The 24,079-nt window shown below is 46.0% G+C and overlaps 1 protein-coding gene and 1 long non-coding RNA gene across 8 annotated transcripts in view; one reads left to right on the plus strand and one right to left on the minus strand.

Moving 5' to 3' along the window:
• Positions 1-24,079, plus strand: part of MEGF11 (multiple EGF like domains 11) — a 664,806-nt gene that overhangs the window by 226,278 nt on the left and 414,449 nt on the right. For all 7 annotated transcript variants that reach the window (XM_063925579.1, XM_063925580.1, XM_063925578.1 and 4 more), the window contains one exon: positions 11,262-11,354. In XM_063925579.1, the coding sequence (XP_063781649.1) occupies positions 11,262-11,354 (93 nt within the window). The remainder of the gene's footprint in view (positions 1-11,261; positions 11,355-24,079) is intronic.
• The window catches only part of LOC134931832 (uncharacterized), a 76,243-nt gene continuing 68,234 nt past the window's right edge, over positions 16,071-24,079 (minus strand). Inside the window, exons 3-4 of the long non-coding RNA XR_010179179.1 lie at positions 18,772-18,914; positions 16,071-16,619 (exon numbers count right to left, since the gene is read on the minus strand). This is a non-coding gene — a long non-coding RNA (uncharacterized LOC134931832). The remainder of the gene's footprint in view (positions 16,620-18,771; positions 18,915-24,079) is intronic.

A 24,079-nucleotide genomic window follows, 5' to 3' on the forward strand; every position in this document is an offset into this window, starting at 1 on the left:
TTATACATCCAGGTGCTTTGAAGAAGTTCTACAGGTATTATAATACATTCAGGTGCTATGCAGAAGTTATACAGGTGTTATAAAAGTGACACTTATCACATAGATGTTATGCAGGTGCCAAGTGCTATACAGGTATTATACAGGTTCCAGGTCCTACACATGTGAAAGTATTCCATGTGACTGAGGCCTCTTCTATGTTGGCAAGCTGTGAGACTAGGTTTTTCTTGCAGTGTCTGGTTGGCAGAGCCTGCTAGAACCTGTACTTTTACTGGTTCCCTAACGCTGCATTACACACTACAGATGTGCACGTTTCCCTGTGTGCATTTTAATCACCAAAAACCTTGTACATATCTAAGGACTTTCAGATAGACTAAGCTGCCTCTTTTATCCAGTCATTACTAAAAGGTTGAGTACTGGATACAAGCACCACTTGACAGATATGTGAATAGGGAGATATAGGAAATAATATAGTAAAGGTTGGTGGCTCAGTAGATAAAATGTTAGAGGAAGGATGAATAGGAAGTGAACAGCTCTTTTCAATATCTGAAGTGTCCATTTTATTATGTAGACACTTTCATAGACAGCAATGTAAAATAGACTGTACAAAATGACCAATAGGTTCATTTAATCTGAGCAAGACACTCTAAATGTTACAACAACTTTATATTTACGGGTGTGGTTCGTTTTAGCGACAGTATCTAGGTCGACAATGTTTAGGTCGACCACTATAGGTCGACAGTCACTAGGTCGACATGGATGGAAGGTCGACAGGGTTTCTAGGTCGACATGTGCTAGGTCGACAGGTCTAAAGGTCGACATGAGGAATTTTTTTGTGTGTGTCGTTTTCTTCGTAGAGTGACCGGGATCCCAAATTAGTGCACCGCGTCCCTTCGCATGGCTCGCTTCGTTCGCCATGCTTCGGGCATGGTGCCTTCGCTCCGCTACCGCTTCGCTCGGCACACTTTAACGTTCCAATCGTAGCCAACGTGGATCGTTAAGTATGAAAAAATCCAAAAAAAAAAAAAGTGAAAAACTCATGTCGACCTTTAGACCTGTCGACCTAGCACATGTCGACCTAGAAACCCTGTCGACCTTCCATCCATGTCGACCTAGTGACTGTCGACCTATAGTGGTCGACCTAAACATTGTCGACCTAGACACTGTCGATCTTCAGACCGGATCCCTATATTTACACCCAGTGATTTATAATCGATTTAAAGCAGGCTGGATTAAGGGCCTTGGGCTATAAGTATCAAGGGTCTTTTGTGAGAAGTGGGGGATGTGTGATCTGTGTTGTATGGGCATGGTCATTGCCATGTGGGTGTGTATAATACCCCTACACCAGTGGTTCTCAACTACAACCCTCAAAAATCCCCAACAGGTCATGTTTTGGTGATTTCTGCAATGACATCTGTATGAAAATCACCACAGAATTCTGGAGTGTTGCAAAAATGTGTCTTTGCTAGCTACAGTCATGCTGAACAATGGCTGTAGAAGCACCTCCTGTATAACAAACACTTCCTGTATAACGAGTAGATAGCAATGATGCAACTTCCAACATCCACATGCAGCATACATCTACAATTCTGTCGAAGCAGGAGGGATTATTATTGCCCCAGCAAAATAGATGAATTCACCACTGCATGACTAAATAAATCCGCGTAATATGAACCACTGTCCCACACTATCAACCCCAGTGTCTCCCTAAGTATGTAAAAGTAGAAATTGCACCATTTTGTGAGGAAAATAGTAATACAATTTTAATACTCAAGATTTCTGGATGTTTGGACATGAATACTGTTGTCTTGTAAGATGGAGATTGTGACTCTCTTTTCAAATAAAGACAGTGGTGCCCGCTCGATTGATGAGATACTGATGTAAGCTGATTTTGAGTCACTAACCTGGAGGGCGGGCAGTCTCAAAGTGGTGCACCCTGTCATAGGAACCATCATTACAAAAATATTTGGATCCTACTACGTTTGTTTATGGTTCCCATCATAATTTATTGCTTTGTGTAATTTTATAAATATATCATCATATTGCTGTCATGGTGATGGGCCTATTTCATGTGGAGGCCTGGAGCTCTAATACCAACCTCCCCGTTCTTAATCCAGCCATGACTAGTAGTGTTGAGGACAGGAGAAGCCTCCAATACACTGGGGGGGTTCGGTATGAATTACCGGCGGCCGTCAGTATACCGACAGCGGCATCCCGGCCTCCAGTATGCCGTCATCGGGGCAAGCGATATACAACCACTTGCGGGCTTGCTGCGCTTGCCACAGGTTATATTCTCCCTCTATGGGTGTCGTGGACACTCACAGAGGGAAAATAAGCTGTGGTGCTGGTATTCCAACGGCGGGATTTCACCGCTAGTTGAGATCCTGGCATCGGCATTGTGACCGCTGGGATCCCGACTAGTGGTATTTTATCCGCTTCCCCATTTGGCCATATTCAATTAGCCGTGAAGAGGATATACTCGAGCTTTAAAGCATGGAGATATTCAATGTTAAGCCCATTTCCTCCTGCCGTAAACCCAGGGCTAACAAGCATTAACCCGTAGGTTCTAGGTTAAGTGCCTTGCGCTATTTTATTTATTTACAGTTTCTTATATAGCGCAGCATATTCCGTTGCGCTTTACAATTGGAAACAACAATGATAAGACAAACTGGGTAATAACAGACAGACATAGAGGTAGGAAGGCTCTGCTCACAAGCCATCAATCTATAGGGAATTAGGAACAGGCTCTCAGCTGCATCTCAGGAGACTGCGAGCAGGAACCCTTGGTAAGAGCAGCCTGCAGGTTTACCACTGGCTGCGATGATTGGTTCTGGGTATTGCAACCAGGCTGGGTTATGCCCCGCGGTTAAATGATTATGGCTCATTGAGTCCAACGTGTTACTGAATAGTGAGACTTGAACTACTTACTTTAAGATAATATTTAATATTTCACAAATACATCATAACTATGTTTGCAACTTTGTGACTAACATATATTTGAAAATCATAGATTATTTTATTGGAAAATATAAATACTATAAAGACATTGCTGAAAATGGCAAAAGAATGCTAAACTTAAAAAGTAATATATTTAGTAAATGTTGCAACAAAAACGTGATGCTGTGGTATATATGTTAGATGTTCAGGATGTCGACATGAGAATGTTAATATGTTTTTTTTAATCAATATTGATCATGTCTATATGTTCATAATGACCATGTTGACACGCATCACGTCGGCACAAATGTTATGTAACATTGTTTGCATTTCAACATGTTAGTTTTCTTCTAATTCTTTCCCATAATAACGGCAACTCTAGCTCTAACCCTGATGGAAACCCTAACCTTAATGGCAGCCCTAACCCCTATTGAAACCCTAGCCCTAACCCTAATGGCAACCCTAACCTTAATTGCAACTCTAACCCTAATGGCAACTTTAACCCTAATGGCAAGCCTGACACTAGCCCTAACCTTAAAAACTACCCTAACCCTTACGGCAACCTAGCCCTATCCCTGATCCTAGTGGCAACCCTAGTTATAACCCTAATGGCAACCTTAGCCCTAATCTTGATGGCAACCCTAACCCTAAAGGTAACCCTAATGCTAACATTAATGGCAACCCGAGCCCTAACCCTAATAGTAACCCTAATTTTAATCACAACGCTAGCCCCAACGGTAAACCTAACCCTAAGGCTAACACTAATGGCATACCCTAACTGTAACCCTAACTCCAATAACAACCCTAACTTTAATGGCAACACTAGCCCTAACCCTAATGGCAAGCCTAACACTAACCCTATCCTTAACGGCAACCCTAATGCTAACCCAAATGGCACTCTAACCCTAGCCCTAACCTTAATGGCAACCCTAGCCATAACCTTAATGTCAATAATAACCCTAACAGTAATCCTAACCACAACCCTAGCTTTAACCCTAATGGTAACCCTAATCCTACGGCTAACTCTAACGGCAATCCTAGCTCTAACCGTAACCCTATTGGGAACCTCAACCCTAATGGCAATCCTAACCATTATGGAAACCCTAGCCCTAACCCTAATAGCAATCCTATCTCTAACAGCAACCCTAACCACAACTCTAGCCCTATTCCTAACGGCAACCCTAAGGCTAACCCTAACGGCAACCCTATCCCTAGACCTTACGCTAACACTAAATCTCCTGGATATGTTGACATTATGACTGTGATATACAAAACTGCCATATTAACCTAATCAATGTATTAGTCACCTTTCTTGCCTACTGATAACTTCCTAACTCCAAGATTTTGAACGTGCTGCTCCCTATCTCTGGAATTCTCTACCTCTCCCCATCAGACTCTTTACCGCTCTACAAAACTTCAAATGGACTTTCAAGACTCAATTCTTCATGAAATCCAGCCGTCTCTCATCCTAACCATCTTTTTTCCACACTGACTGTCTGCACCATCTGTTTCACCCGTGTCTGTCTGCCCCTCCTGTTTAGAGTGTAAGCTCTCACGAGCAGGGCTCCTCTCCCCTCATGTGCTTTTCTTTCTCTAACTTAAACTATCTTCTACTCCATACTCCCTACAACATCACCTAGCATTCAGTTTCTTCCACCTTGATGCTTATTTTAGTGTCATGTCCGCTGATGCAGAAATGTTTATATATCATGTACTTGTCCTACAATGTCTTTTAATGTAAGTTGTTGTTTTTCTCATTAGTTTATGTACTTTGTTAGGTGCTGCAGAACCCTTGTGGCGCCATTATAAATAAAGGATAATAATAACAATAATAGTCAACTACAGGTACTTGCAAGGGAGGGGCTAATCTAGACAAGAAAAAACACAAAATTCCCCTAGCACATGGACCAGTAAATGAGACTTACAATCTATGTAGTAGAAACGCAGAGATCTTGGTTACATGTATTTGCAAACATACGATTAAGCCACCAGACACTTCTCAGCATTTCTGATATGGTGGTCCTAACACCATATAATAATAATACCCACTTTGTGTCATATATTTATGTATTGCTACATGATAATAGCACTTCCATTTATATAGTGTAGGCCACCATATCATAGATGCTCTGAAGTAGCTGGTGGCTTAATCATCTTTGAAAATATATGTAATGGAGATCTCTGTGTTTCTACTATCATATAGATTTTAAATCTCATTTACTACTCCATTATTGTGTGCTGGGGGAATTTTGTGTTTATTTCTTGACATTATGACTGTCAAGATTTCTGATTTTGACTTTTTGTCAGTGTTAACATTCATGATGTTGACCTGTTAAACACGTCGACATCAGTGTCGACACTGTTGAATGTCGACATGCTGAATGCTGATATGATGACTGCGTACTACATGTAAAAGTTAAAAAAAAACCAAATATGGCAGATAGGCCCCTTTAAAGACTTTACACCTCATTGGTCTCATGTTATACCATAATTTGGTGTGACTTATACGCTACAGTAGGCTGTGCAGAATATCCCAAGGTATACTGGGACTTTAAGTTCCACATCAACAGGTGAGTTACATTTTTCCAAGTAAAGAGTATTTCTCTAACGTCCTAAGTGGATGCTGGGGACTCCGTAAGGACCATGGGGATAGCGGCTCCGCAGGAGACTGGGCACAAAAGTAAAGCTTTAGAACTACCTGGTGTGCACTGGCTCCTCCCCCTATGACCCTCCTCCAAGCCTCAGTTAGATTTTTGTGCCCGAACGAGAAGGGTGCACACTAGGTGGCTCTCCTGAGCTGCTTAGTGAAAAGTTTAGTTTTAGGTTTTTTATTTTCAGTGAGACCTGCTGGCAACAGGCTCACTGCATCGAGGGACTAAGGGGAGAAGAAGCGAACTCACCTGCTTGCAGAGTGGATTGGGCTTCTTAGGCTACTGGACATTAGCTCCAGAGGGACGATCACAGGCCCAGCCATGGATGGGTCCCAGAGCCGCGCCGCCGGCCCCCTTACAGAGCCAGAAGGCAGAAGAGGTCCGGAAAATCGGCGGCAGAAGACGTCCTGTCTTCAACAAGGTAGCGCACAGCACTGCAGCTGTGCGCCATTGCTCTCAGCACACTTCACACTCCGGTCACTGAGGGTGCAGGGCGCTGGGAGGGGGCGCCCTGAGACGCAATAAAAACACCTTGGATGGCAAAAAATGCATCACATATAGCTCCTGGGCTATATGGATGAATTTAACCCCTGCCAGAATACATAGAAAAACGGGAGATAAGGCCGCCAATAAGGGGGCGGAGCCTATCTCCTCAGCACACTGGCGCCATTTTCCCTCACAGCTCCGTTGGAGGGAAGCTCCCTGGCTCTCCCCTGCAGTCACTACACTACAGAAAGGGTTAAAAAAGAGAGGGGGGCACTAATTACGCGCAGTATTAAATAAAACAGCAGCTATAAGGGGAAAAACACTTATATAAGGTTATCCCTGTATATATATAGCGCTCTGGTGTGTGCTGGCAAACTCTCCCTCTGTCTCCCCAAAGGGCTAGTGGGGTCCTGTCCTCTATCAGAGCATTCCCTGTGTGTGTGCTGTATGTCGGTACGTTTGTGTCGACATGTATGAGGAGAAAAATGATGTGGAGACGGAGCAGATTGCCTGTAATAGTGATGTCACCCCCTAGGGGGTCGACACCTGAGTGGATGAACTGTTGGAAGGAATTACGTGACAGTGTCAGCTCTGTATAAAAGACAGTGGTTGACATGAGACAGCCGGCTACTCAGCTTGTGCCTGTCCAGACGTCTCATAGGCCGTCAGGGGCTCTAAAGCGCCCGTTACCTCAGATGGCAGATATAGACGCCGACACGGATACTGACTCCAGTGTCGACGGTGAAGAGACAAATGTGACTTCCAGTAGGGCCACACGTTACATGATTGAGGCAATGAAAAATGTTTTACACATTTCTGATAATACGAGTACCACCAAAAAGGGGTATTATGTTCAGTGAGGAAAAACTACCTGTAGTTTTCCTGAATCTGAGAAATTAAATGAGGTGTGTGATGAAGCGTGGGTTTCCCCCGATAACAACTGATAATTTCTAAAATGTTATTGGCATTATATCCTTTCCCGCCAGAGGTTAGGGTGAGTTGGGAAACACCCCCTAGGGTGGATAAAGCGCTCACACGCTTGTAAGAACAAGGGCTCTACCCTCTCCTGAGATGGCCGCCCTTAAGGATCCTGCTGATAGAAAGCAGGAGGGTATCCTAAAATGTATTTACACACATACTGGTGTTATACTGCGACCAGCAATCGCCTCAGCCTGGATGTGCAGTGCTGGGTTGGCGTGGTCGGATTCCCTGACTGAAAATATTGATACCCTAGATAGGGACAGTATATTATTGCCTATAGAGCATTTAAAAGATGCATTTCTATATATGAGTAAAGCACAGCGGAATATTTGCCGACTGGCATCAAGTCTAAGTGCGTTGTCCATTTCAGCCAGTAGAGGGTTATGGACACGACAGTGGTCAGGTGATGCGGATTCCAAACGGCATTTGGAAGTATTGCCTTATGAAGGGGAGGAGTTATTTGGGGTCGGTCTTTCAGACCTGGTGGCCACGGCAACAGCTGGGAAATCCACGTTTGTACCCCAGGTCGCCTCTCAACATAAGAAGACGCCGTATTATCAGGCGCAGTCTTTTCGTGGGCAAGCGGGCAAAAGGTTCCTCATTTCTGCCCCGTGACAGAGGGAGAGGAAAAAGGCTGCAGAAATCAGCCAGTTCCCAGGAACAGAAACCCTCTCCCGCCTCTGTCAAGCCCTCAGTATGACGCTGGGGCTTTACAAGCAGAATCAGGCACGGTGGGGGCCCGTCTCAATGAATTTCAGCGCGCAGTGGGCTCACTCGCAAGTAGACCCCTGGATCCTTCAGGTGATATCTCAGGGGTACAAATTGGAATTCGAGACGTCTCCCCCTCGCCGTTTCCTAAAGTCGGCTTTACCGATGTCTCCTTCTGACAGGGAGGCAGTTTTGGAAGCCATTCACAAGCTGTATTCCCAGCAGGTGATAATCAAGGTACCCCTCCTGCAACAGGGAACGGGGTATTATTCCACACTGTTGTGGTACCGAAGCCGGGCGGCTCGGTGAGACCGATTCTAAATCTAAAATCTTGAACACTTACATACGGAGGTTCAAAGTCAAGATTGAGTCACTCAGAGCAGTGATTGCGAACCTGGAAGAAGGGGACTACATGATGTCTCGGGACATCAAGGATGCTTACATTCATGTCCCAATTTACCCTTCTCACAAAGGGTACCTCAGGTTTATGGTACGGAACTGTCACTATCAGTTTCAGACGCTGCCGTAGGGATGGTCCACGGCACCCCGGGTCTTTACCAAGGTAATGGCCGAAATGATGATACTCCTTCGAAGGAAGGGAGTTTTAGTTATCCCTTACTTGGACGATTCCCTGATAAGGGTAAGATCCAGGGAACAGTTGGAGGTCGGTGTAGCACTATCTCAGGTAGTGTTGCGGCAGCACGATTGGATTCTCAATATTCCAAAATCGCAGCTGATTCCGACGACTCGTCTTCTGTTCCTAGGGATGATCCTGGACACAGTCCAGAAAAAGGTGTTTCTCCCGGAGGAGAAAGCCAGGGAGTTATCCGAACTAGTCGGGAACCTCCTATAACCGAGCCAAGTCTCAGTACATCAATGAAATGGTTCTGGGAAAAATGGTGGCTTCCTACGAAGCAATCCCATTCGGCAGATTCCACGCAAGAACTTTCCAGTGGGACCTGCTGGACAAATGGTCCGGGTCGCATCTTCAGATGCATCAGCGGATAACCCTGTCACCAAGCACAAGGGTGTATCTCCTGTGGTGGTTGCAGAGTGCTTATCTTCTAGAGGGCCGCACATTCAGGACTGGGTCCTGGTGACCACGGATGCCAGCCTGCGAGGCTGGGGAGCAGTCACACAGGGAAGGAATTTCCAGAGCTTATGGTCAAGCCTGGAGACATCACTTCACATAAATATCCTGAAGCTAAGGGCCATTTACAATGCTCTAAGCTCAGCAAGACCTCTACTTCAAGGTCACCCGGAGTTGATCCATTCGGAAAACATCACGGCAGTCACCCACGTAAACAGACAGGGTGACACAAGAAGGAGGGCAATGGCAGAAGCTGCAAGGATTCTTCGCTGGGCGGAAAATCATGTGATAGCACTGTCAGCAGTATTCATTCCGGGAGTGGACAACTGGGAAGCAGACTTCCTCAGCAGACACGACCTCCACCCGGGAGAGTGGGGACTTCACCCAGAAGTCTTCCACATGTTTATAAAACTCGACAAGTATTGCGCCAGGTCAAGGGACCCTCAGGCAATAGCTGTAGACGTTCTGGTAACACAGTGGGTGTACCAGTCCGTGTATGTGTTCCCTCCTCTGCCTCTCATACCCAAGGTACTGAGAATTATAAGATGGAGAGGAGTAAGCACTATATTCGTGGCTCCGGATGGGCCAAGAAGGACTTGGTAACTGGAACTTCAAGAGATGCTCACGGAGGATCCGTGGCCTCTTCCTCTAAGACGGGACCTGCTCCAGCAAGGACCCTGTCTGTTCCAAGACTTACCGCGGCTGCGTTTGACGGCAGGGCGGTTGAACGCCGGATCCTGAAGGAAAAAGGCATTCCGGATGAAGTCATTCCTATCCTGATCAAAGCCAGGAAAGATATAACCGCAAAACATTATCACCGCATTTGGCGAAAATATGTTGCGTGGTGCGAGGCCAGTAAGGCCCCGACGGAGGAATTTTCAACTAGGTCGATTCCTACATTTCCTGCAAACAGGAGTGTCTATGGGCCTGAAATGGGGGTCCATTAAGGTTCAAATTTCGGCCCTGTCAATTTTCTTCCAAAAAGAACTAGCTTCAGTCCCTGAAGTTCAGACGTTTGTGAAAGGGGTACTGTATATACAGCCTCCTTTTGTGCCCCAGTGGCACCTTGAGATCTAAACTAGTTTTTGGGTTCCAAAAGTCACATTGGTTTTAACCACTTAAAAATATGTGGAGTTAAAATATCTCACATGGAAAGTGGTCATGCTGTTGGCCCTGGCCTGGGCCAGGTGCGTGTCAGAATTGGCGGGCTTTATCCTGCAAAAGCCCTCATCTGATTTTTCATTTGGACAGGGCGGAATTGAGGACTTGTCCTCAGTTTCTCACTAAGCGTTTCACCTGAATCAACCTATTGTGGTGCCTGCGGCTACTAGGGACTTGGAGGACTCCAAGTTGCTAGACGTTGTCAGAGCCCTGGAAATATAGGTTTCCAGGACGGCTGGAGTCAGAAATCTGACTCGTTGTTTATTCTGTATGCACCCAACAAGCTGGGTGCTCCTGCTTCTAAGCAGACTATTGCTCGTTGGATTTGTGGTACAATTCAGCTTGCACATTCTGTGGCAGGCCTGCCACAGCCAAAATCTGTAAAAGCCCATTCCACAAGGAAGGTGGGCTCATCTTGGGCGGCTGCCCGAAGGGTCTCGGCTTTACAACTTTGCCGAGCAACTACTTGGTCAGGAGCAAATACGTTTGTAAAATTCTACAAATTTGATACCCTGGCTGAGGAGGACCTGGAGTTCTCTCATTTGGTGCTGCAGAGTCATCCGCACTCTCCCGCCCGTTTGGGAGCTTTGGTATAATCCCCATGGTCCTTACGGAGTCCCCAGCATCCACTTAGGACGTTAGAGAAAATAAGAATTTACTTACCGATAATTCTATTTCTCGTAGTCCGTAGTGGATGCTGGGCGCCCATCCCAAGTGCGGATTGTCTGCAATACTGGTACATACTTATTGTTACCAAAAAAATCGGGTTATTGCTGTAGTGAGCCATCTTTTCTAGAGGCTCCTCTGTTATCATGCTGTTAACTGGGTTCAGATCACAGGTTGTACGGTGTGATTGGTGTGGCTGGTATGAGTCTTACCCGGGATTCAAAATCCTTCCTTATTGTGTACGCTCGTCCGGGCACAGTATCCTAACTGAGGCTTGGAGGAGGGTCATAGGGGGAGGAGCCAGTGCACACCAGGTAGTTCTAAAGCTTTACTTTTGTGCCCAGTCTCCTGCGGAGCCGCTATCCCCATGGTCCTTACGGAGTCCCCAGCATCCACTACGGACTACGAGAAATAGAATTATCGGTAAGTAAATTCTTATTATTAAAATATATCAAATATATTGGTGCCAGCACATTTTAGTCCAGGAACGTTCATGTGTGTTTTACATTATATTGCAGTTGTAGAGTGATGCACTTTTGTGTATTGCATGTGCCCATGTGTAACGCTCTGCCTTTTCCCCACAGCGCTCTGCACAGAGGAGTGTGTACACGGCCGGTGTGTGTCTCCTGATACCTGTCACTGCGAGCCAGGATGGGGTGGCGTGGACTGCTCCAGTGGTGAGTTCTATCAGACACCATCACCCTGCTTCTTAGCTGTAGCTAGGAATACAGTATGTGGTCCAGAGAAGTAACCGAGCACTTACAGATAGAGGCGAGCCAGTAGAGAGTGGAGGGTTCCCCATGTTTTATGAAGAGCTCTGCAGATCTCTGCAGCTGCAATATCTGATCTTTGGTTTTTACATAACTCTGACCCTGGACCCACCCAGGCCCTTTCAGGGATTCATAGAGGCCTGGGAAACCCCAAATTAAGAGCCCCGTATCGCCTCTTTCTTACAGTTTTAGTGTTTTACATTGATTTTAAGGGATGCAATCAATTTGCCGGCTGTCAGGATCCCAGAGGTCAGGATACAGACGCGGGTATCCCGACAGCCGACAATGCCGACAGCCAGAATACCGGCGCACAGGGGCTGTTTCCAGTCATGGATGTTCACGACACCCATAGAGTGAGAATAGAACCTGTGGCGAGCACAGCATGGCGAACGCAACGAGCCCGTAAGGGAACTCTTAGCACTTGCCCCGCTGCCGGCATTCTGGATAGTATGTATTCCGATTTTAATGATTGACTTTATAAAAATTTACACATAAAGTACACATAGGGGTATATTCAATTGAAGTCGAAAACTGCCGTCTGTCGAAAAGACGGCAGTTTTCGACTTTTTAAGGTCGAATCCTGATTCAACCTATTCAATATATCCCTAAATTTTTCGACAAGTCGATGAATTTGACTTGTCGAAAAGCACGTGGATCAGCAGAATAGCTGCCGATCCACGTGCTTGTGTCGAAAATGGGGCCAAAAACGACAGGTTTTGGACCCCTTTTCGACCATCTCAGTCCGACATCAAAAAGATGTCGGACTGAGATGCAGACCCAGATGAGGAGAGGGGAGCGAGCCGTCGGACTTTAGATGATCGAAAAAAGGTCCAAAACCTGTCGTGTTTGGCCCCGTTTTCGACACAAGCACATGGATCGGCAGCTATTCCACTGCTGGAGCCGTGTGGAAGCTGCCGTGAGGTCGGGCGGCTGAGTGACATCCTGCTGCAGCGCTACTGTAGCGCTGATCTTCCCTGTATGCCCGCCGGCTGTCCCCCCGCTTTTCTCCCCGCAGCTCGCAGCCCTTCTCCTCCTCTGCGTCCCATCTTAATTCGACTTGAAAAAGTCGAATTAAGATGGGATTGAATAGGGGTTGTCGGATCCATTCCGACAAATACATGTTGGAATGGATCCGACTTTAATTGAATATACCCCATAGACTGGTGCACTGGATTATTGGAGATTTCAAATTAGTAGTGCTTTTCTATTTTAGGCAATAGTTTTGAACTTTTAGTACTTGGAGATTGACAAATTAGCAAATGGATAAATGTGGATATAAAAAAAAAAGTTGGAACACAAAAACAATGTCAGAGAATTTTGATACCCTCTGCTAGCTGGAGGTCCCCTAGCAACAAGCCCCCCCCCAAATCCCCTTCCCTGGTAGAGCCTGGACCAATCTCTCTGATTACAACTTTGTAAAACTGAATACACAACCTCTTCATGTTATAAGTGTTGATGTTTTGTAATGCCCCACTTCAACCACTTCAAAGCCTATGTATCCTGCTTGCCACAGTTGGGGCCTGGCTATATGTTGAGAATATGGCAGTCTCCCTGGAGCCAACTCTGATATAATTCCCATTCTCTGTTTTTTGCCAATGTTAAGTAGACTGTTTCCTGGAGAGTTATTGCTTTGTTGGAAGCACAGATTGCATGGTGAATCCTCTTTTCTTTGTCTTGTTGCCTTGTATGATCTGCTCTCTACAGTTCCTCCTACTGCTTCCTATTGTCTGTTCTGATTCTTTGAATGGTGCAATATTATCCTTTTCAATAATGTCTCGTTCTCAGTGTGAATTGTAAGATGAAGTGTTGGGCACCGTATTAAAAACAAAACTCTTCACGAAGTGAAGCTTCACACTCAGCACTAGGCTGGAACCAGCGGGAAGTGCAAAAAAGTTAAATTCCCCTGGAGGCACGAAATAGGGACAGCATAGATACCCTTACATACAAATGCTTTATCGGAGGTAACATAGGGCTGTCCCCATTGCATACCATGGGAGGTGAAATGCAGTTTTTGCTCTGGTTTCCTACCTGAATGCAACTTTCTAATTGTTTTTTCTTTTTGTCACTGTTGGCTACAGACAAGAGAGACACTCGCGTCAGTGCACCCAAGACCCAGGATTTTTGTGTGCAACTCTGTCTGTGCCCCTTTTCTGTATCTGACCTGTCTCATAGATAACATTGCTATTTGTCAGCAGGAACCAGCAGAGACTCAGGGCTTAATTCGGATTTGTACGTAAACCCGATGGTTTGGGTTTTACACATGTGCAGAATAGGTCTTGCGATATCGCTTACATCCCCTTAAGGCATTTGTGGGCGGCACCCGGCACCATTGCACAAAACTTGGGGCAACTTTCTACCTTTGTTTGTAGGTGTGACGGGTCCAGGGTCTGCTTCGTCCGACGCAGGTGTCCGGTTCCGATAGCCAGCCTGAGTAAGCTTATTCAAGCCAATTGATGACCAAAAATATCGCAACTCGTGGCCAATGATCACTATGATGATTAGAGGCTGCGTCCTCAGACGCAGCTCTTGGATCTCGCAGATGTTTGCAGGAGGCATCTATCTCCTACAGGTGCCTCCTGCTGCATTTGCATTTTTCATTACACGGAATTACACGGCCGCTTCCTTTTGGCTGTGCAATTCCTTACAAACATGAATTAGGCCCTCAGTTCTTGAACCTCTCATTAAGTATGCCATAATCTGGAATGTATCATTTATCTAGCACCTTCTAGAAGATAATAGATAGAATCTAATTGATTGCTATGGGCAACATCTCCACTTCTAAGAACCTGCACTTTAGTAAATATACCTCTTATGCTGGCTACACACTAGATGATAAAGTGAACAATGTAGCCGATACTGACACATCGTTCACTATATCACCTAGTGTGTATGCACTATGTCACTGACGATGTGTGCTCCTGCGCGTCGTCAGCTATATCGCCCGTTGGCCGTGCATGCATGCACGACGGGCGATATCGCCAGTGGAGGACCATACTGATGACATCGCTGAATACACTCATCGTCTAGGTGTACCCAGCTTTGGAGTCAGTTTTTGACGTCTTTCTTGGTTCAGTATCAATATCTTGACTTTACTTGCCAAATAAAATAAGTACACTCATTTTATTTGTATCATAATCTCCAGTAGATATTTAGCAAATTATTATTAATGCCTACATTTTGGCAAAAAGAACATATTGACGTTGTTGCTAACTTATCTACTTGTGAGCTAAAGAGCTAGTGGTCAGAGCTGTCACATCCGTCTCTCTTCCCTGTACTGTACAACAGGCCTTGGCCAATCATTTTTTTTTTTACATTTGTTGAAATAATGATGTTGCAGTCTCCAAATCAGTTAAGTTAGAGAAACGTATGAGTTAGCTTGTTTTTCAAGTCTAAAACACAATGGGGCTGATTTAGTGTTGCAAGCAAGTGGGCTCGAAGTGTGGTCTGATTGGGTGCTCCTCTCCTATCTCTCCACTTGTGACAGTAGCCGTCCTCATTGTCAGAGCACAATTGCACCAGCGCTATACTTAGTGCAAAAGATCCGCCCCAAATCAGACAGACCTACCTCTGTGTACACAAACTCAGCATAGCCCACAATACACGGTCACAGCACGCCCTCAGAACACTCAGGATGCATCTGGGTGCAAAAGACTCTGAATAAGCCCAAAAATTGCATGTCATGTGATTATCAAATGGGAAAATCTGCATATAGCATATACCAGTGGTTCTCAAACTGTGTGCTTAGGCACCCTGGGGTGCCTCGGGACACTTGCAGGGGTGCCTTGGGTTGAAGGTCCAGGACCAATTCAAATTATTTATGGTAAATGTAATAAGCAAAACCAGTGCTGGTGGCTGTCAGTCAGAAAATATGTGGACAAACAGAACGAAATCTGTCCCTCACCACACAATTGAACCTAAGAATGACATATAAATAAACACAATTTACTTAATTTAATATTTCTTTCTAAATTTCTCAATAAGAAACTTTTGGCCCAGGGGTGCCATGAAAAAAATTCTGATACTCCAGGATGCCGTGATTCAAAAAAGTTTGGCAACCACTGGCATATACACATCTGAAAACCAGAATAAAAAAAAAATGTATATGCTGCTTGGTGGGAATGTTATGGTCACCCTCTGCCTCCTACAGTCACTGGACCAATGGTTACCGCACAAAGGCACAGATGGAAAACACACGCAGATAGATGCAGTTTCAGTGGGGGTTTCTGGGTGGCAACAGGGGGCTGGCTAGCCAGGCGTGCGCATTTCGCGGTCAGCGACTGCTTCTAAAAACACAGTTGCACTGACATAAGCGGCTATGTTCAGAAGTAGATTCTGTGTCTCCATAGGGCAGGTGCAATCTCCTATGGTGCCACCGATGGTGTGTTAATATGCACAAGGGCAGATTAGTACCACGGATGGTGGGCATCACAGCTGCAGCATAAGCATTTAGTAGCGGCTGTAGCTGCAACTATGCCCAGCTCTGAATTAGGCACACTATAAGGAACAATGCTAAACGTTTCAGTGAGGTTGTGTTAGTCGAGTTGAAGGACATGGACCATATTGATATGTTTTTAGTATTTTGTAGGCATGATGTGGGTAAAAAATGTTTTGCACAAGACAATGTTAAAACTCAGTTGTCATTTAGCTTTAATTAATAGGTTGTTGTTTTTTTTGGATAACCGATCAGGGTTGAATGCTAGAACTTGGGAGAACTTGTAGGACAGTTGGTAACAGCAGTCAGTGTTCCATTAGCATGAGGTGGTTGTGCATGATCTAAACATGAAGTAAAGTCGATATGTAACACTTTATTGCAGGACACCGCAACTGACCGTGTCTGGACACTGAAGTGTTTATAACAATGTTTACATGCAGGCCTTATTGCCAAATTAAGAAGAGAGTTCAAAGAGCATCTATTGTCTTTGTTTTCCATTAACCTCCCCATAAGGATAAGACAGATGGGAACACCGCTGGCTAATTCTCCCGATCCCTGGAGTACAAAGTGAAAAAGGGATCGTAGAAGAAAAGGCTTTTTCTCCTGTACTGAATACGCAGCTTTTTCAAGTAATTAGGAATATTAAAAGCAATGACTGTGATTGAGATAGAAACATTATTCATTCCTTTATATTTCCTTGCTGGGCAGGCGGCCAACATATTTCATTTATGAGTTTTCATCTGCAAAGAAAAAAAAGAAAGGGAGAGAGAAAGAAAGGAAGGATAGCAGAGGGCGAGGAGCCAATTACTAAATGAAATACGTTCCTGTTTAACTCTAATAAATGACACCCTAAATGTTCTCGTTTTGGAGTGCCCCCAGAGTGACAGCCCATTTCGCTTATTTGGAATTAACCCCACTGTAACTGAGGAAGACATCAATATGGAAAGCAGTAATATAGTTGCAGTTATGATCTGCATTTTCTTAACGCTCTGCCATTGTGGCACCTGCGTAAAATAAAACAAACAAATAAAACCTCAGAATATATTCCCATTTTGCTGTAGAATTTGTCTTCTAGCAAGAATTTTATATTGCTCCCATTGCCGCATTTTCCAGAAGACTTTACCGAAGACCCACCAACGAAATGCTTGAGCGGGACAGCACGCTGGCCTATGAAGGGTATACAGAGGCACGAAGGTCTTTGGCAGGTCTCTGCTCAGCAGGATTTAGTATAACACCATGCAGTAATATAAATGACAATCCTGATTGATACAGTTCCAGACGACTCTAACGTCACCTGAAATGTATTCTAGAGTGGCATAATGAATCCCACCAAGCAGAGTACTGCGGGCTGATCCTACCCTCTATGTAGTGTGGCTATTTATCAAAGGCAGTGTTGTATATGAAACCGTAAAATTTATTTTATAGAAGACATTTGTGAAAACATACAAACGATTTAGTAACTGTCCTTTATGTACATCACTTATTACATTCTTCATCTTAGTATGACTTGTCTAGCTACGCTGGTAGACTAATATCCAAAGACAGAATTGGCGAGACGTAGCAATCAAGCACTGCAGCCAATGCTAAGGCTTCCAAGGTATACATAGTCCATAGTTAGGTCACTTCAGCCCTTTAATGTTTTCTCCCAACACCAACTCTTCAATCCTAACATGAGTTTTTAGTGCTGGACCTGTAGTTTTTGTCCAAGTGGATAATAAGTGGCATTGAATCTCCTCCTAAATGTTTACACCTGCAGCTTACTCTTAAGGGCCCCATACACTACAGCGACATGTCGGACCCTCATGTTGTATAAGGTTTCCCTTGAACCGCCCGGCAGCCTCCCAGGCGGCAGGATCGCATAGGATATATCGTATGCTGTTCTTTTGCATATGATGTATCTTATGCGATCCCAGCCATGCCGGTGGGATCTGAGAAATCACGAGGGCAGCACTAACGACCTAGGGGCTCTGGTCCGATGCTCACGGGACATCGGATCGGATTTAAAACACATCTAGTTTGCCACTTTCCATCCGATTTATCGACCCGAAAGGTTGAAATCGGATTAAATCGGGCATTATCGTTGCAGTGTATGGGGCCCTTAAGAAAGACTGTAGAGGTTGCAACCTGTGATAATGCGCCAGCTGTGTCCTTCTGCAAATCAGTTTCAGTTATGGACGTTCTCTAACTCGAATCCATCACATATGTTTGTGGTGTCTAGTAACTCATGCTACCATATGGAATTGGGTATGGGTGACCGGCGTTTGGGATCCCGCCGGTCACCATACCGACACAACAGGTTCTATTCCTTCTCTATGGGTGCTGTGGACACCCATGAGTGGGAATAGTCCCTTTTAGTCAGCATGCCGACTGTTGGGATTTCGAGGCGGTGGGAGGTAGGCGTCGGTATTATGACATAACTACATCGCTACCATATGCATTAAATGTACTGCACACAGCTGAGCTAACCATAATAGGAAGCTAAGTCTATCTTAGTGCTGGCCCATATTGTAATGTGAGAAGCCTGGAGATCAGTTGTCCCACTGCCAGCTGTCTCCTGATAGCTGCCTCCTCATTTGAACTATGTTTTATTCTTGTGGAAAAAAAGTCCCAGGCTTATTATAGTAAACAACCAATTAGCCATTGAATTTCAGTCCCATTTCAGAAGACTGGCTATATATTCTTCCCTCTTTTAAAATGAAATGTACCTCTATTTATGTTAGAGCTTTTATTGCTGCGTAGTGCCAGAAACATGGTAGCACTAAGACTTTGTACAGTTTGTAAAACACTAGAAGGTCAAATACAAATTAAATGACTTTAATTGAAAGTAATGCCAAAAAGGATCACATGACACTGCAAAACATGTACAGTATCCATACACATTGCCCCACTCACCAGCACTTCCCACTGGTAGATATGAAGCAGGTCCTCTAATATGTATACTCCGCCCTGGTGTAAGATGCTCTGATCCTGAACTCCCTCGTGTGGTATTACAGTTACCTGTGCGGTGCTGAATTAATTAATTGCTCAGAGGACAGCTAAAAAAAAAAACAACAGCAAAAAACAAACCCACATTAATTAATTCAGCTCATGTGTCTGTAATATCAAACTAATTAAGAAATTTGGTAGCAGAGAGTTTTATAGTGGGCAGAAGATATCATGTTAGAGAGTCTTCATCATTGTTCATATTGTATCTTATATAATGCAAAACTTCAATCAGGGGCTCAGAGAGAAGGGGGGGGGGGGGTACTGATTACCCAGGCCTGTTGTTAATTAGTACCTACTGTTCCCCGTTGATCTCTCTATGGCCATTCCACCCATGAGCTAGAATCTCTGTCTGTAAGATTGTACTGTTTGGCAGGGAAGGTATTAGAACTGGTTACAGCCGTGAACACAGGGTGTTAAGTTCCGCAGCGTTTTCCTGGTCCCCCTAAACTATGAAGTTGGCACCTTCTGAAAAATAATTAGCATTACGATCAGGGGAGCCTGTACCAATGCCTCGAGATGGAAAACCTGGGGGAGAAGCTCCGAGGCTCTACATATTTTTCTGAGGGTTTTGAATAGGATGTTATTTGTATTATGTATTATGTATTACTTCTGTGAAATCAAACTGTCCACTTAGGAAGCAACACTGATTGACAATCAATTTCACATGCTGTTGTGCAAATGGAATAGACAACAGGTGGAAATTACAGGCAATTAGCAAGAAACCCCCAATAAAGGAGTTGTTTTGCAGGTGGTGACCACAGACCACTTCTCAGCTCCTATGCTTTCTGGCTGATGTTTTGGTCACTTTTTCACTCTAGTGGTAGCATGAGACTGAGTCTACAACCCACACAAGTGGCTCAGGTAGTGCAGCTCATCCAGGATGGCACATCAATGCGAGCTGTGGCAAGAAGGTTTGCCGTGTCTGTCAACGTAGTGTCCAGAGCATGGAGGCGCTACCAGGAGACAGGCCAGTACATCAGGAGACGTGGAGGAGGCCGTAGGAGGGCAACAACCCAGCAGAACGACCGCTACCTCCGCCTTTGTGCAAGGAGGAACAGGAGGAGCACTGCCAGAGCCCTGCAAAATGACCTCCAGCAAGCCACAAATGTGCATGTGTCTACTCAAACGATCAGAAACAGACTCCATGAGGGTGGTATGAGGGCCCGACGTCCACAGGTGGGGGTTGTGCTTACAGCCCAACACCGTGCAGGATGTTTGGCATTTGCCAGAGAACACCCAAGATTGGCAAATTCGCCACTGGCGCCCTGTGCTCTTCAAAGATGAAAGCAGGTTCTCACTGAGCCCATGTGACAGACGTGACAGAGTCTGGAGAAGCCAAGGAAAACGTTCTGCTGCCTGCAACATCCTCCAGCATGACCGGTTTGGCAGTGGGTCAGTAATGGTGTGGGGTGGCATTTCTTTGGGGGGCCGCACAGCCCTCCATGTGCTCGCCAGAGGTAGCCTGACTGCCATTAGTTACCGAGATGAGATCCTCAGACCCCTTGTGAGACCATATGCTGGTGCGGTTGGCCCTGGGTTCCTCCTAATGCAAGACAATGCTAGACCTCATGTGGCTGGAGTGTGTCAGCAGTTCCTGCAAGACGAAGGCATTGATGCTATGGACTGGCCCGCCCGTTCCCCAGACCTGAATCCAATTGAGCACATCTGGGAACTCATGTCTCGCTCCATCCACCAACACCACGTTGCACCACAGACTGTCCAGGAGTTGGCGGATGCTTTAGTCCAGGTCTGGGAGGAGATCCCTAAGGAGACCATCCGCCACCTCATCAGGAGCATGCCCAGGCATTGTAGGGAGGTAATACAGGCACGTGGAGGCCACACACACTACTGAGCCTCATTTTGACTTGTTTTAAGGACATTACATCAAAGTTGGATCAGCCTGTACTGTTTTTCCACTTTAATTTTGAGTGTGACTCCAAATCCAGACCTCCATGGGTTAATAAATTTGATTTCTCTGGCGTCCTAATGGATGCTGGGAACTCCGTAAGGACCATGGGGAATAGCGGCTCCGCAGGAGACTGGGCACAAAAGTAAAGCTTTAGGACTACCTGGTGTGCACTGGCTCCTCCCCCTATGACCCTCCTCCAAGCCTCAGTTAGATTTTTGTGCCCGGCCGAGAAGGGTGCACACTAGGGGCTCTCCTGAGCTTCTTAGTGAAAGTTTAGTTTTAGGTTTTTTATTTTCAGTGAGACCTGCTGGCAACAGGCTCACTGCATCGAGGGACTAAGGGGAGAAGAAGCGAACCTGCCTGCTTGCAGCCAGCTTGGGCTTCTTAGGCTACTGGACACCATTAGCTCCAGAGGGACCGAACACAGGCCCAGCCTCAGGGCTCGGTCCCAGAGCCGCGCCGCCGGCCCCCTTACAGAGCCAGAAGCAAGAAGAGGTCCGGAAGAATCGGCGGCAGAAGACATCAGTCTTCAACAAGGTAGCGCACAGCACTGCAGCTGTGCACCATTGTTACTCAGGCACACTTCACACTTCGGTCACTGAGGGTGCAGGGCGCTAGGGGGGGGCGCCCTGAGCAGCAATGTAAACACCTTGGCTGGCATAAATACACCAGATATAACCCCCAGGGCTATATGGATGTATTTTAACCCCTGCCAGAACTCACCAAAAGCGGGAGAAAAGGCCGCCTAGAAGGGGGCGGAGCCTATCTCCTCAGCACACGGGCGCCATTTTCCATCACAGCTCCGCTGGAAGGACGTCTCCCTGACTCTCCCCTGCAGTCCTGCACTACAGAAAAGGGTACAAAAGAGAGGGGGGCACTAATTTGGCGCAGTTTTAATACTAACAGCAGCTATAAAGGGAAAAGCACATTTTATAGTGGTATTCCTGTCTATATATAGCGCTCTGGTGTGTGCTGGCATACTCTCCCTCTGTCTCCCCAAAGGGCTAGTGGGGTCCTGTCCTCTATCAGAGCATTCCCTGTGTGTGTGCGGTGTGTCGGTACGATTGTGTTGACATGTTTGAGGAGGAAAATGAGATGGAGGCGGAGCAATTGCCTATTATAGAGTTGTCACCCCCTAGGGAGTCGACACCTGAGTGGATGAGCTTATGGAAGGAATTGCGTGACAGTGTCAGCTCTTTACGACAGACAGTTGACGACATGAGACAGCCGGCTACTCAGCTTGTGCCTGTCCAGGGGTCTCAAACGCCATCAGGGGCTTTAAAACGCCCGTTACCTCAAATGGCAGACACAGACACGGATACTGACTCCAGTGTCGATGATGAGGAGACAAACGTGACTTCCACAAGGGCCACACGTTACATGATTGAAGCAATGAAAAATGTATTGCATATCTCTGATAATACAAGTACCACTAAAAAGGGTATTATGTTTGGTGAGAAAAAACTGCCTGTAGTTTTTCCTGTATCCGAGGAATTAAATGAAGTGTGTGATGAGGCGTGGGTTTCCCCCGATAAAAAACTGATAATTCCTAAAAGGTTATTGGCATCGTACCCTTTCCCGCCAGAGGATAGGGCACGTTGGGAAACACCCCCTAGGGTGGATAAAGCGCTCACATGCTTGTCTAAACAGGTAGCACTACCCTCTCCTGATACGGCCGCCCTAAAGGAACCTGCCGATAGAAAGCTGGAGAATATCCTAAAATGTATATACACTCACACGGGTGTTATACTGCGACCAGCAATCGCCTCAGCCTGGATGTGCAGTGCGGGCCTGGCGTGGTCGGATTCCCTGACTGAAAATATTGATACCCTAGATAGGGACAGTATATTACTGACTATAGAGCATTTGAAGGATGCATTTCTATATATGCGTGATGCACAGAGGTATATTTGCCGACTGGCATCAAGAGTTAGCGCGCTGTCCATTTCTGCAGGAAGAGGTTTATGGACGCGGCAGTGGTCAGGTGATGCGGATTCTAAAAGGCACATGGAAGTATTGCCTTATAAGGGGGAGGAGTTATTTGGGGTAGGTCTATCAGACCTGGTAGCCACGGCAACTGCTGGAAAATCCACATTTTTACCCCAGGTAGCTTCTCAACCTAAGAAGACGCCGTATTATCAGGCGCAGTCCTTTCGGCCCCATAAGGGCAAGCGGGCAAAAGGCGCCTCATTTCTGCCCCGTGGCAGAGGGCGAGGAAAAAGGCTGCAACAAACAGCCAGTTCCCAGGAACAAAAGCCCTCTCCCGCCTCCGCAAAGTCCTCAGCATGACGCTGGGGCTTTACAAGCGGACTCAGGCACGGTGGGGGCCCGTCTCAAGAAGTTCAGTGCGCAGTGGGCCCACTCGCAAGTGGACCCCTGGATCCTTCAGGTGGTATCTCAGGGGTACAAATTGGAATTCGAGACGTCTCCCCCTCGCCGTTTTCTAAAGTCTGCTTTACCGACGTCTCCCTCAGACAGGGAGGCAGTATTGGAAGCCATTCACAAGCTGTATTCCCAGCAGGTGATAATCAAGGTACCCCTCCTACAACAGGGAAAGGGGTACTATTCCACACTATTTGTGGTACCGAAGCCGGACGGCTCGGTGAGACCAATTTTAAACCTAAAATCCTTGAACACTTACATACAAAGGTTCAAATTCAAGATGGAGTCACTCAGAGCAGTGATTGCAAACCTGGAAGAAGGGGACTATATGGTGTCTCTGAACATCAAAGATGCTTACCTACATGTCCCAATTTACCCTTCTCACCAAGGGTACCTCAGGTTTGTGGTACAGAACTGTCACTATCAGTTTCAGACGCTGCCGTTTGGATTGTCCACGGCACCCCGGGTCTTTACCAAGGTAATGGCCGAAATGATGATACTCCTTCGAAGGAAGGGAGTTTTAGTTATCCCTTACTTGGACGATCTCCTGATAAGGGCAAGATCCAGGGAACAGTTGGAAGTCGGGGTAGCACTATCTCAGATAGTGCTGCGCCAGCACGGTTGGATTCTCAATATTCCAAAATCGCAGCTGATCCCGACGACACGACTTCTATTCCTAGGGATGATCCTGGACACAGTCCAGAAAAAGGTGTTTCTCCCGGAGGAGAAAGCCAGGGAGTTATCCGAACTAGTCAGAAATCTCCTAAAACCAGGCCAAGTCTCAGTGCATCAATGCACAAGGGTCCTGGGAAAGATGGTGGCTTCTTACGAAGCAATCCCATTCGGCAGATTCCACGCAAGAACCTTCCAGTGGGATCTGCTAGACAAATGGTCCGGGTCGCATCTTCAGATGCATCAGCGGAT

The sequence above is a fragment of the Pseudophryne corroboree genome, chromosome 6 (genome assembly GCF_028390025.1).
Source record: "Pseudophryne corroboree isolate aPseCor3 chromosome 6, aPseCor3.hap2, whole genome shotgun sequence".
Classification (NCBI taxonomy): domain Eukaryota; kingdom Metazoa; phylum Chordata; class Amphibia; order Anura; family Myobatrachidae; genus Pseudophryne; species Pseudophryne corroboree.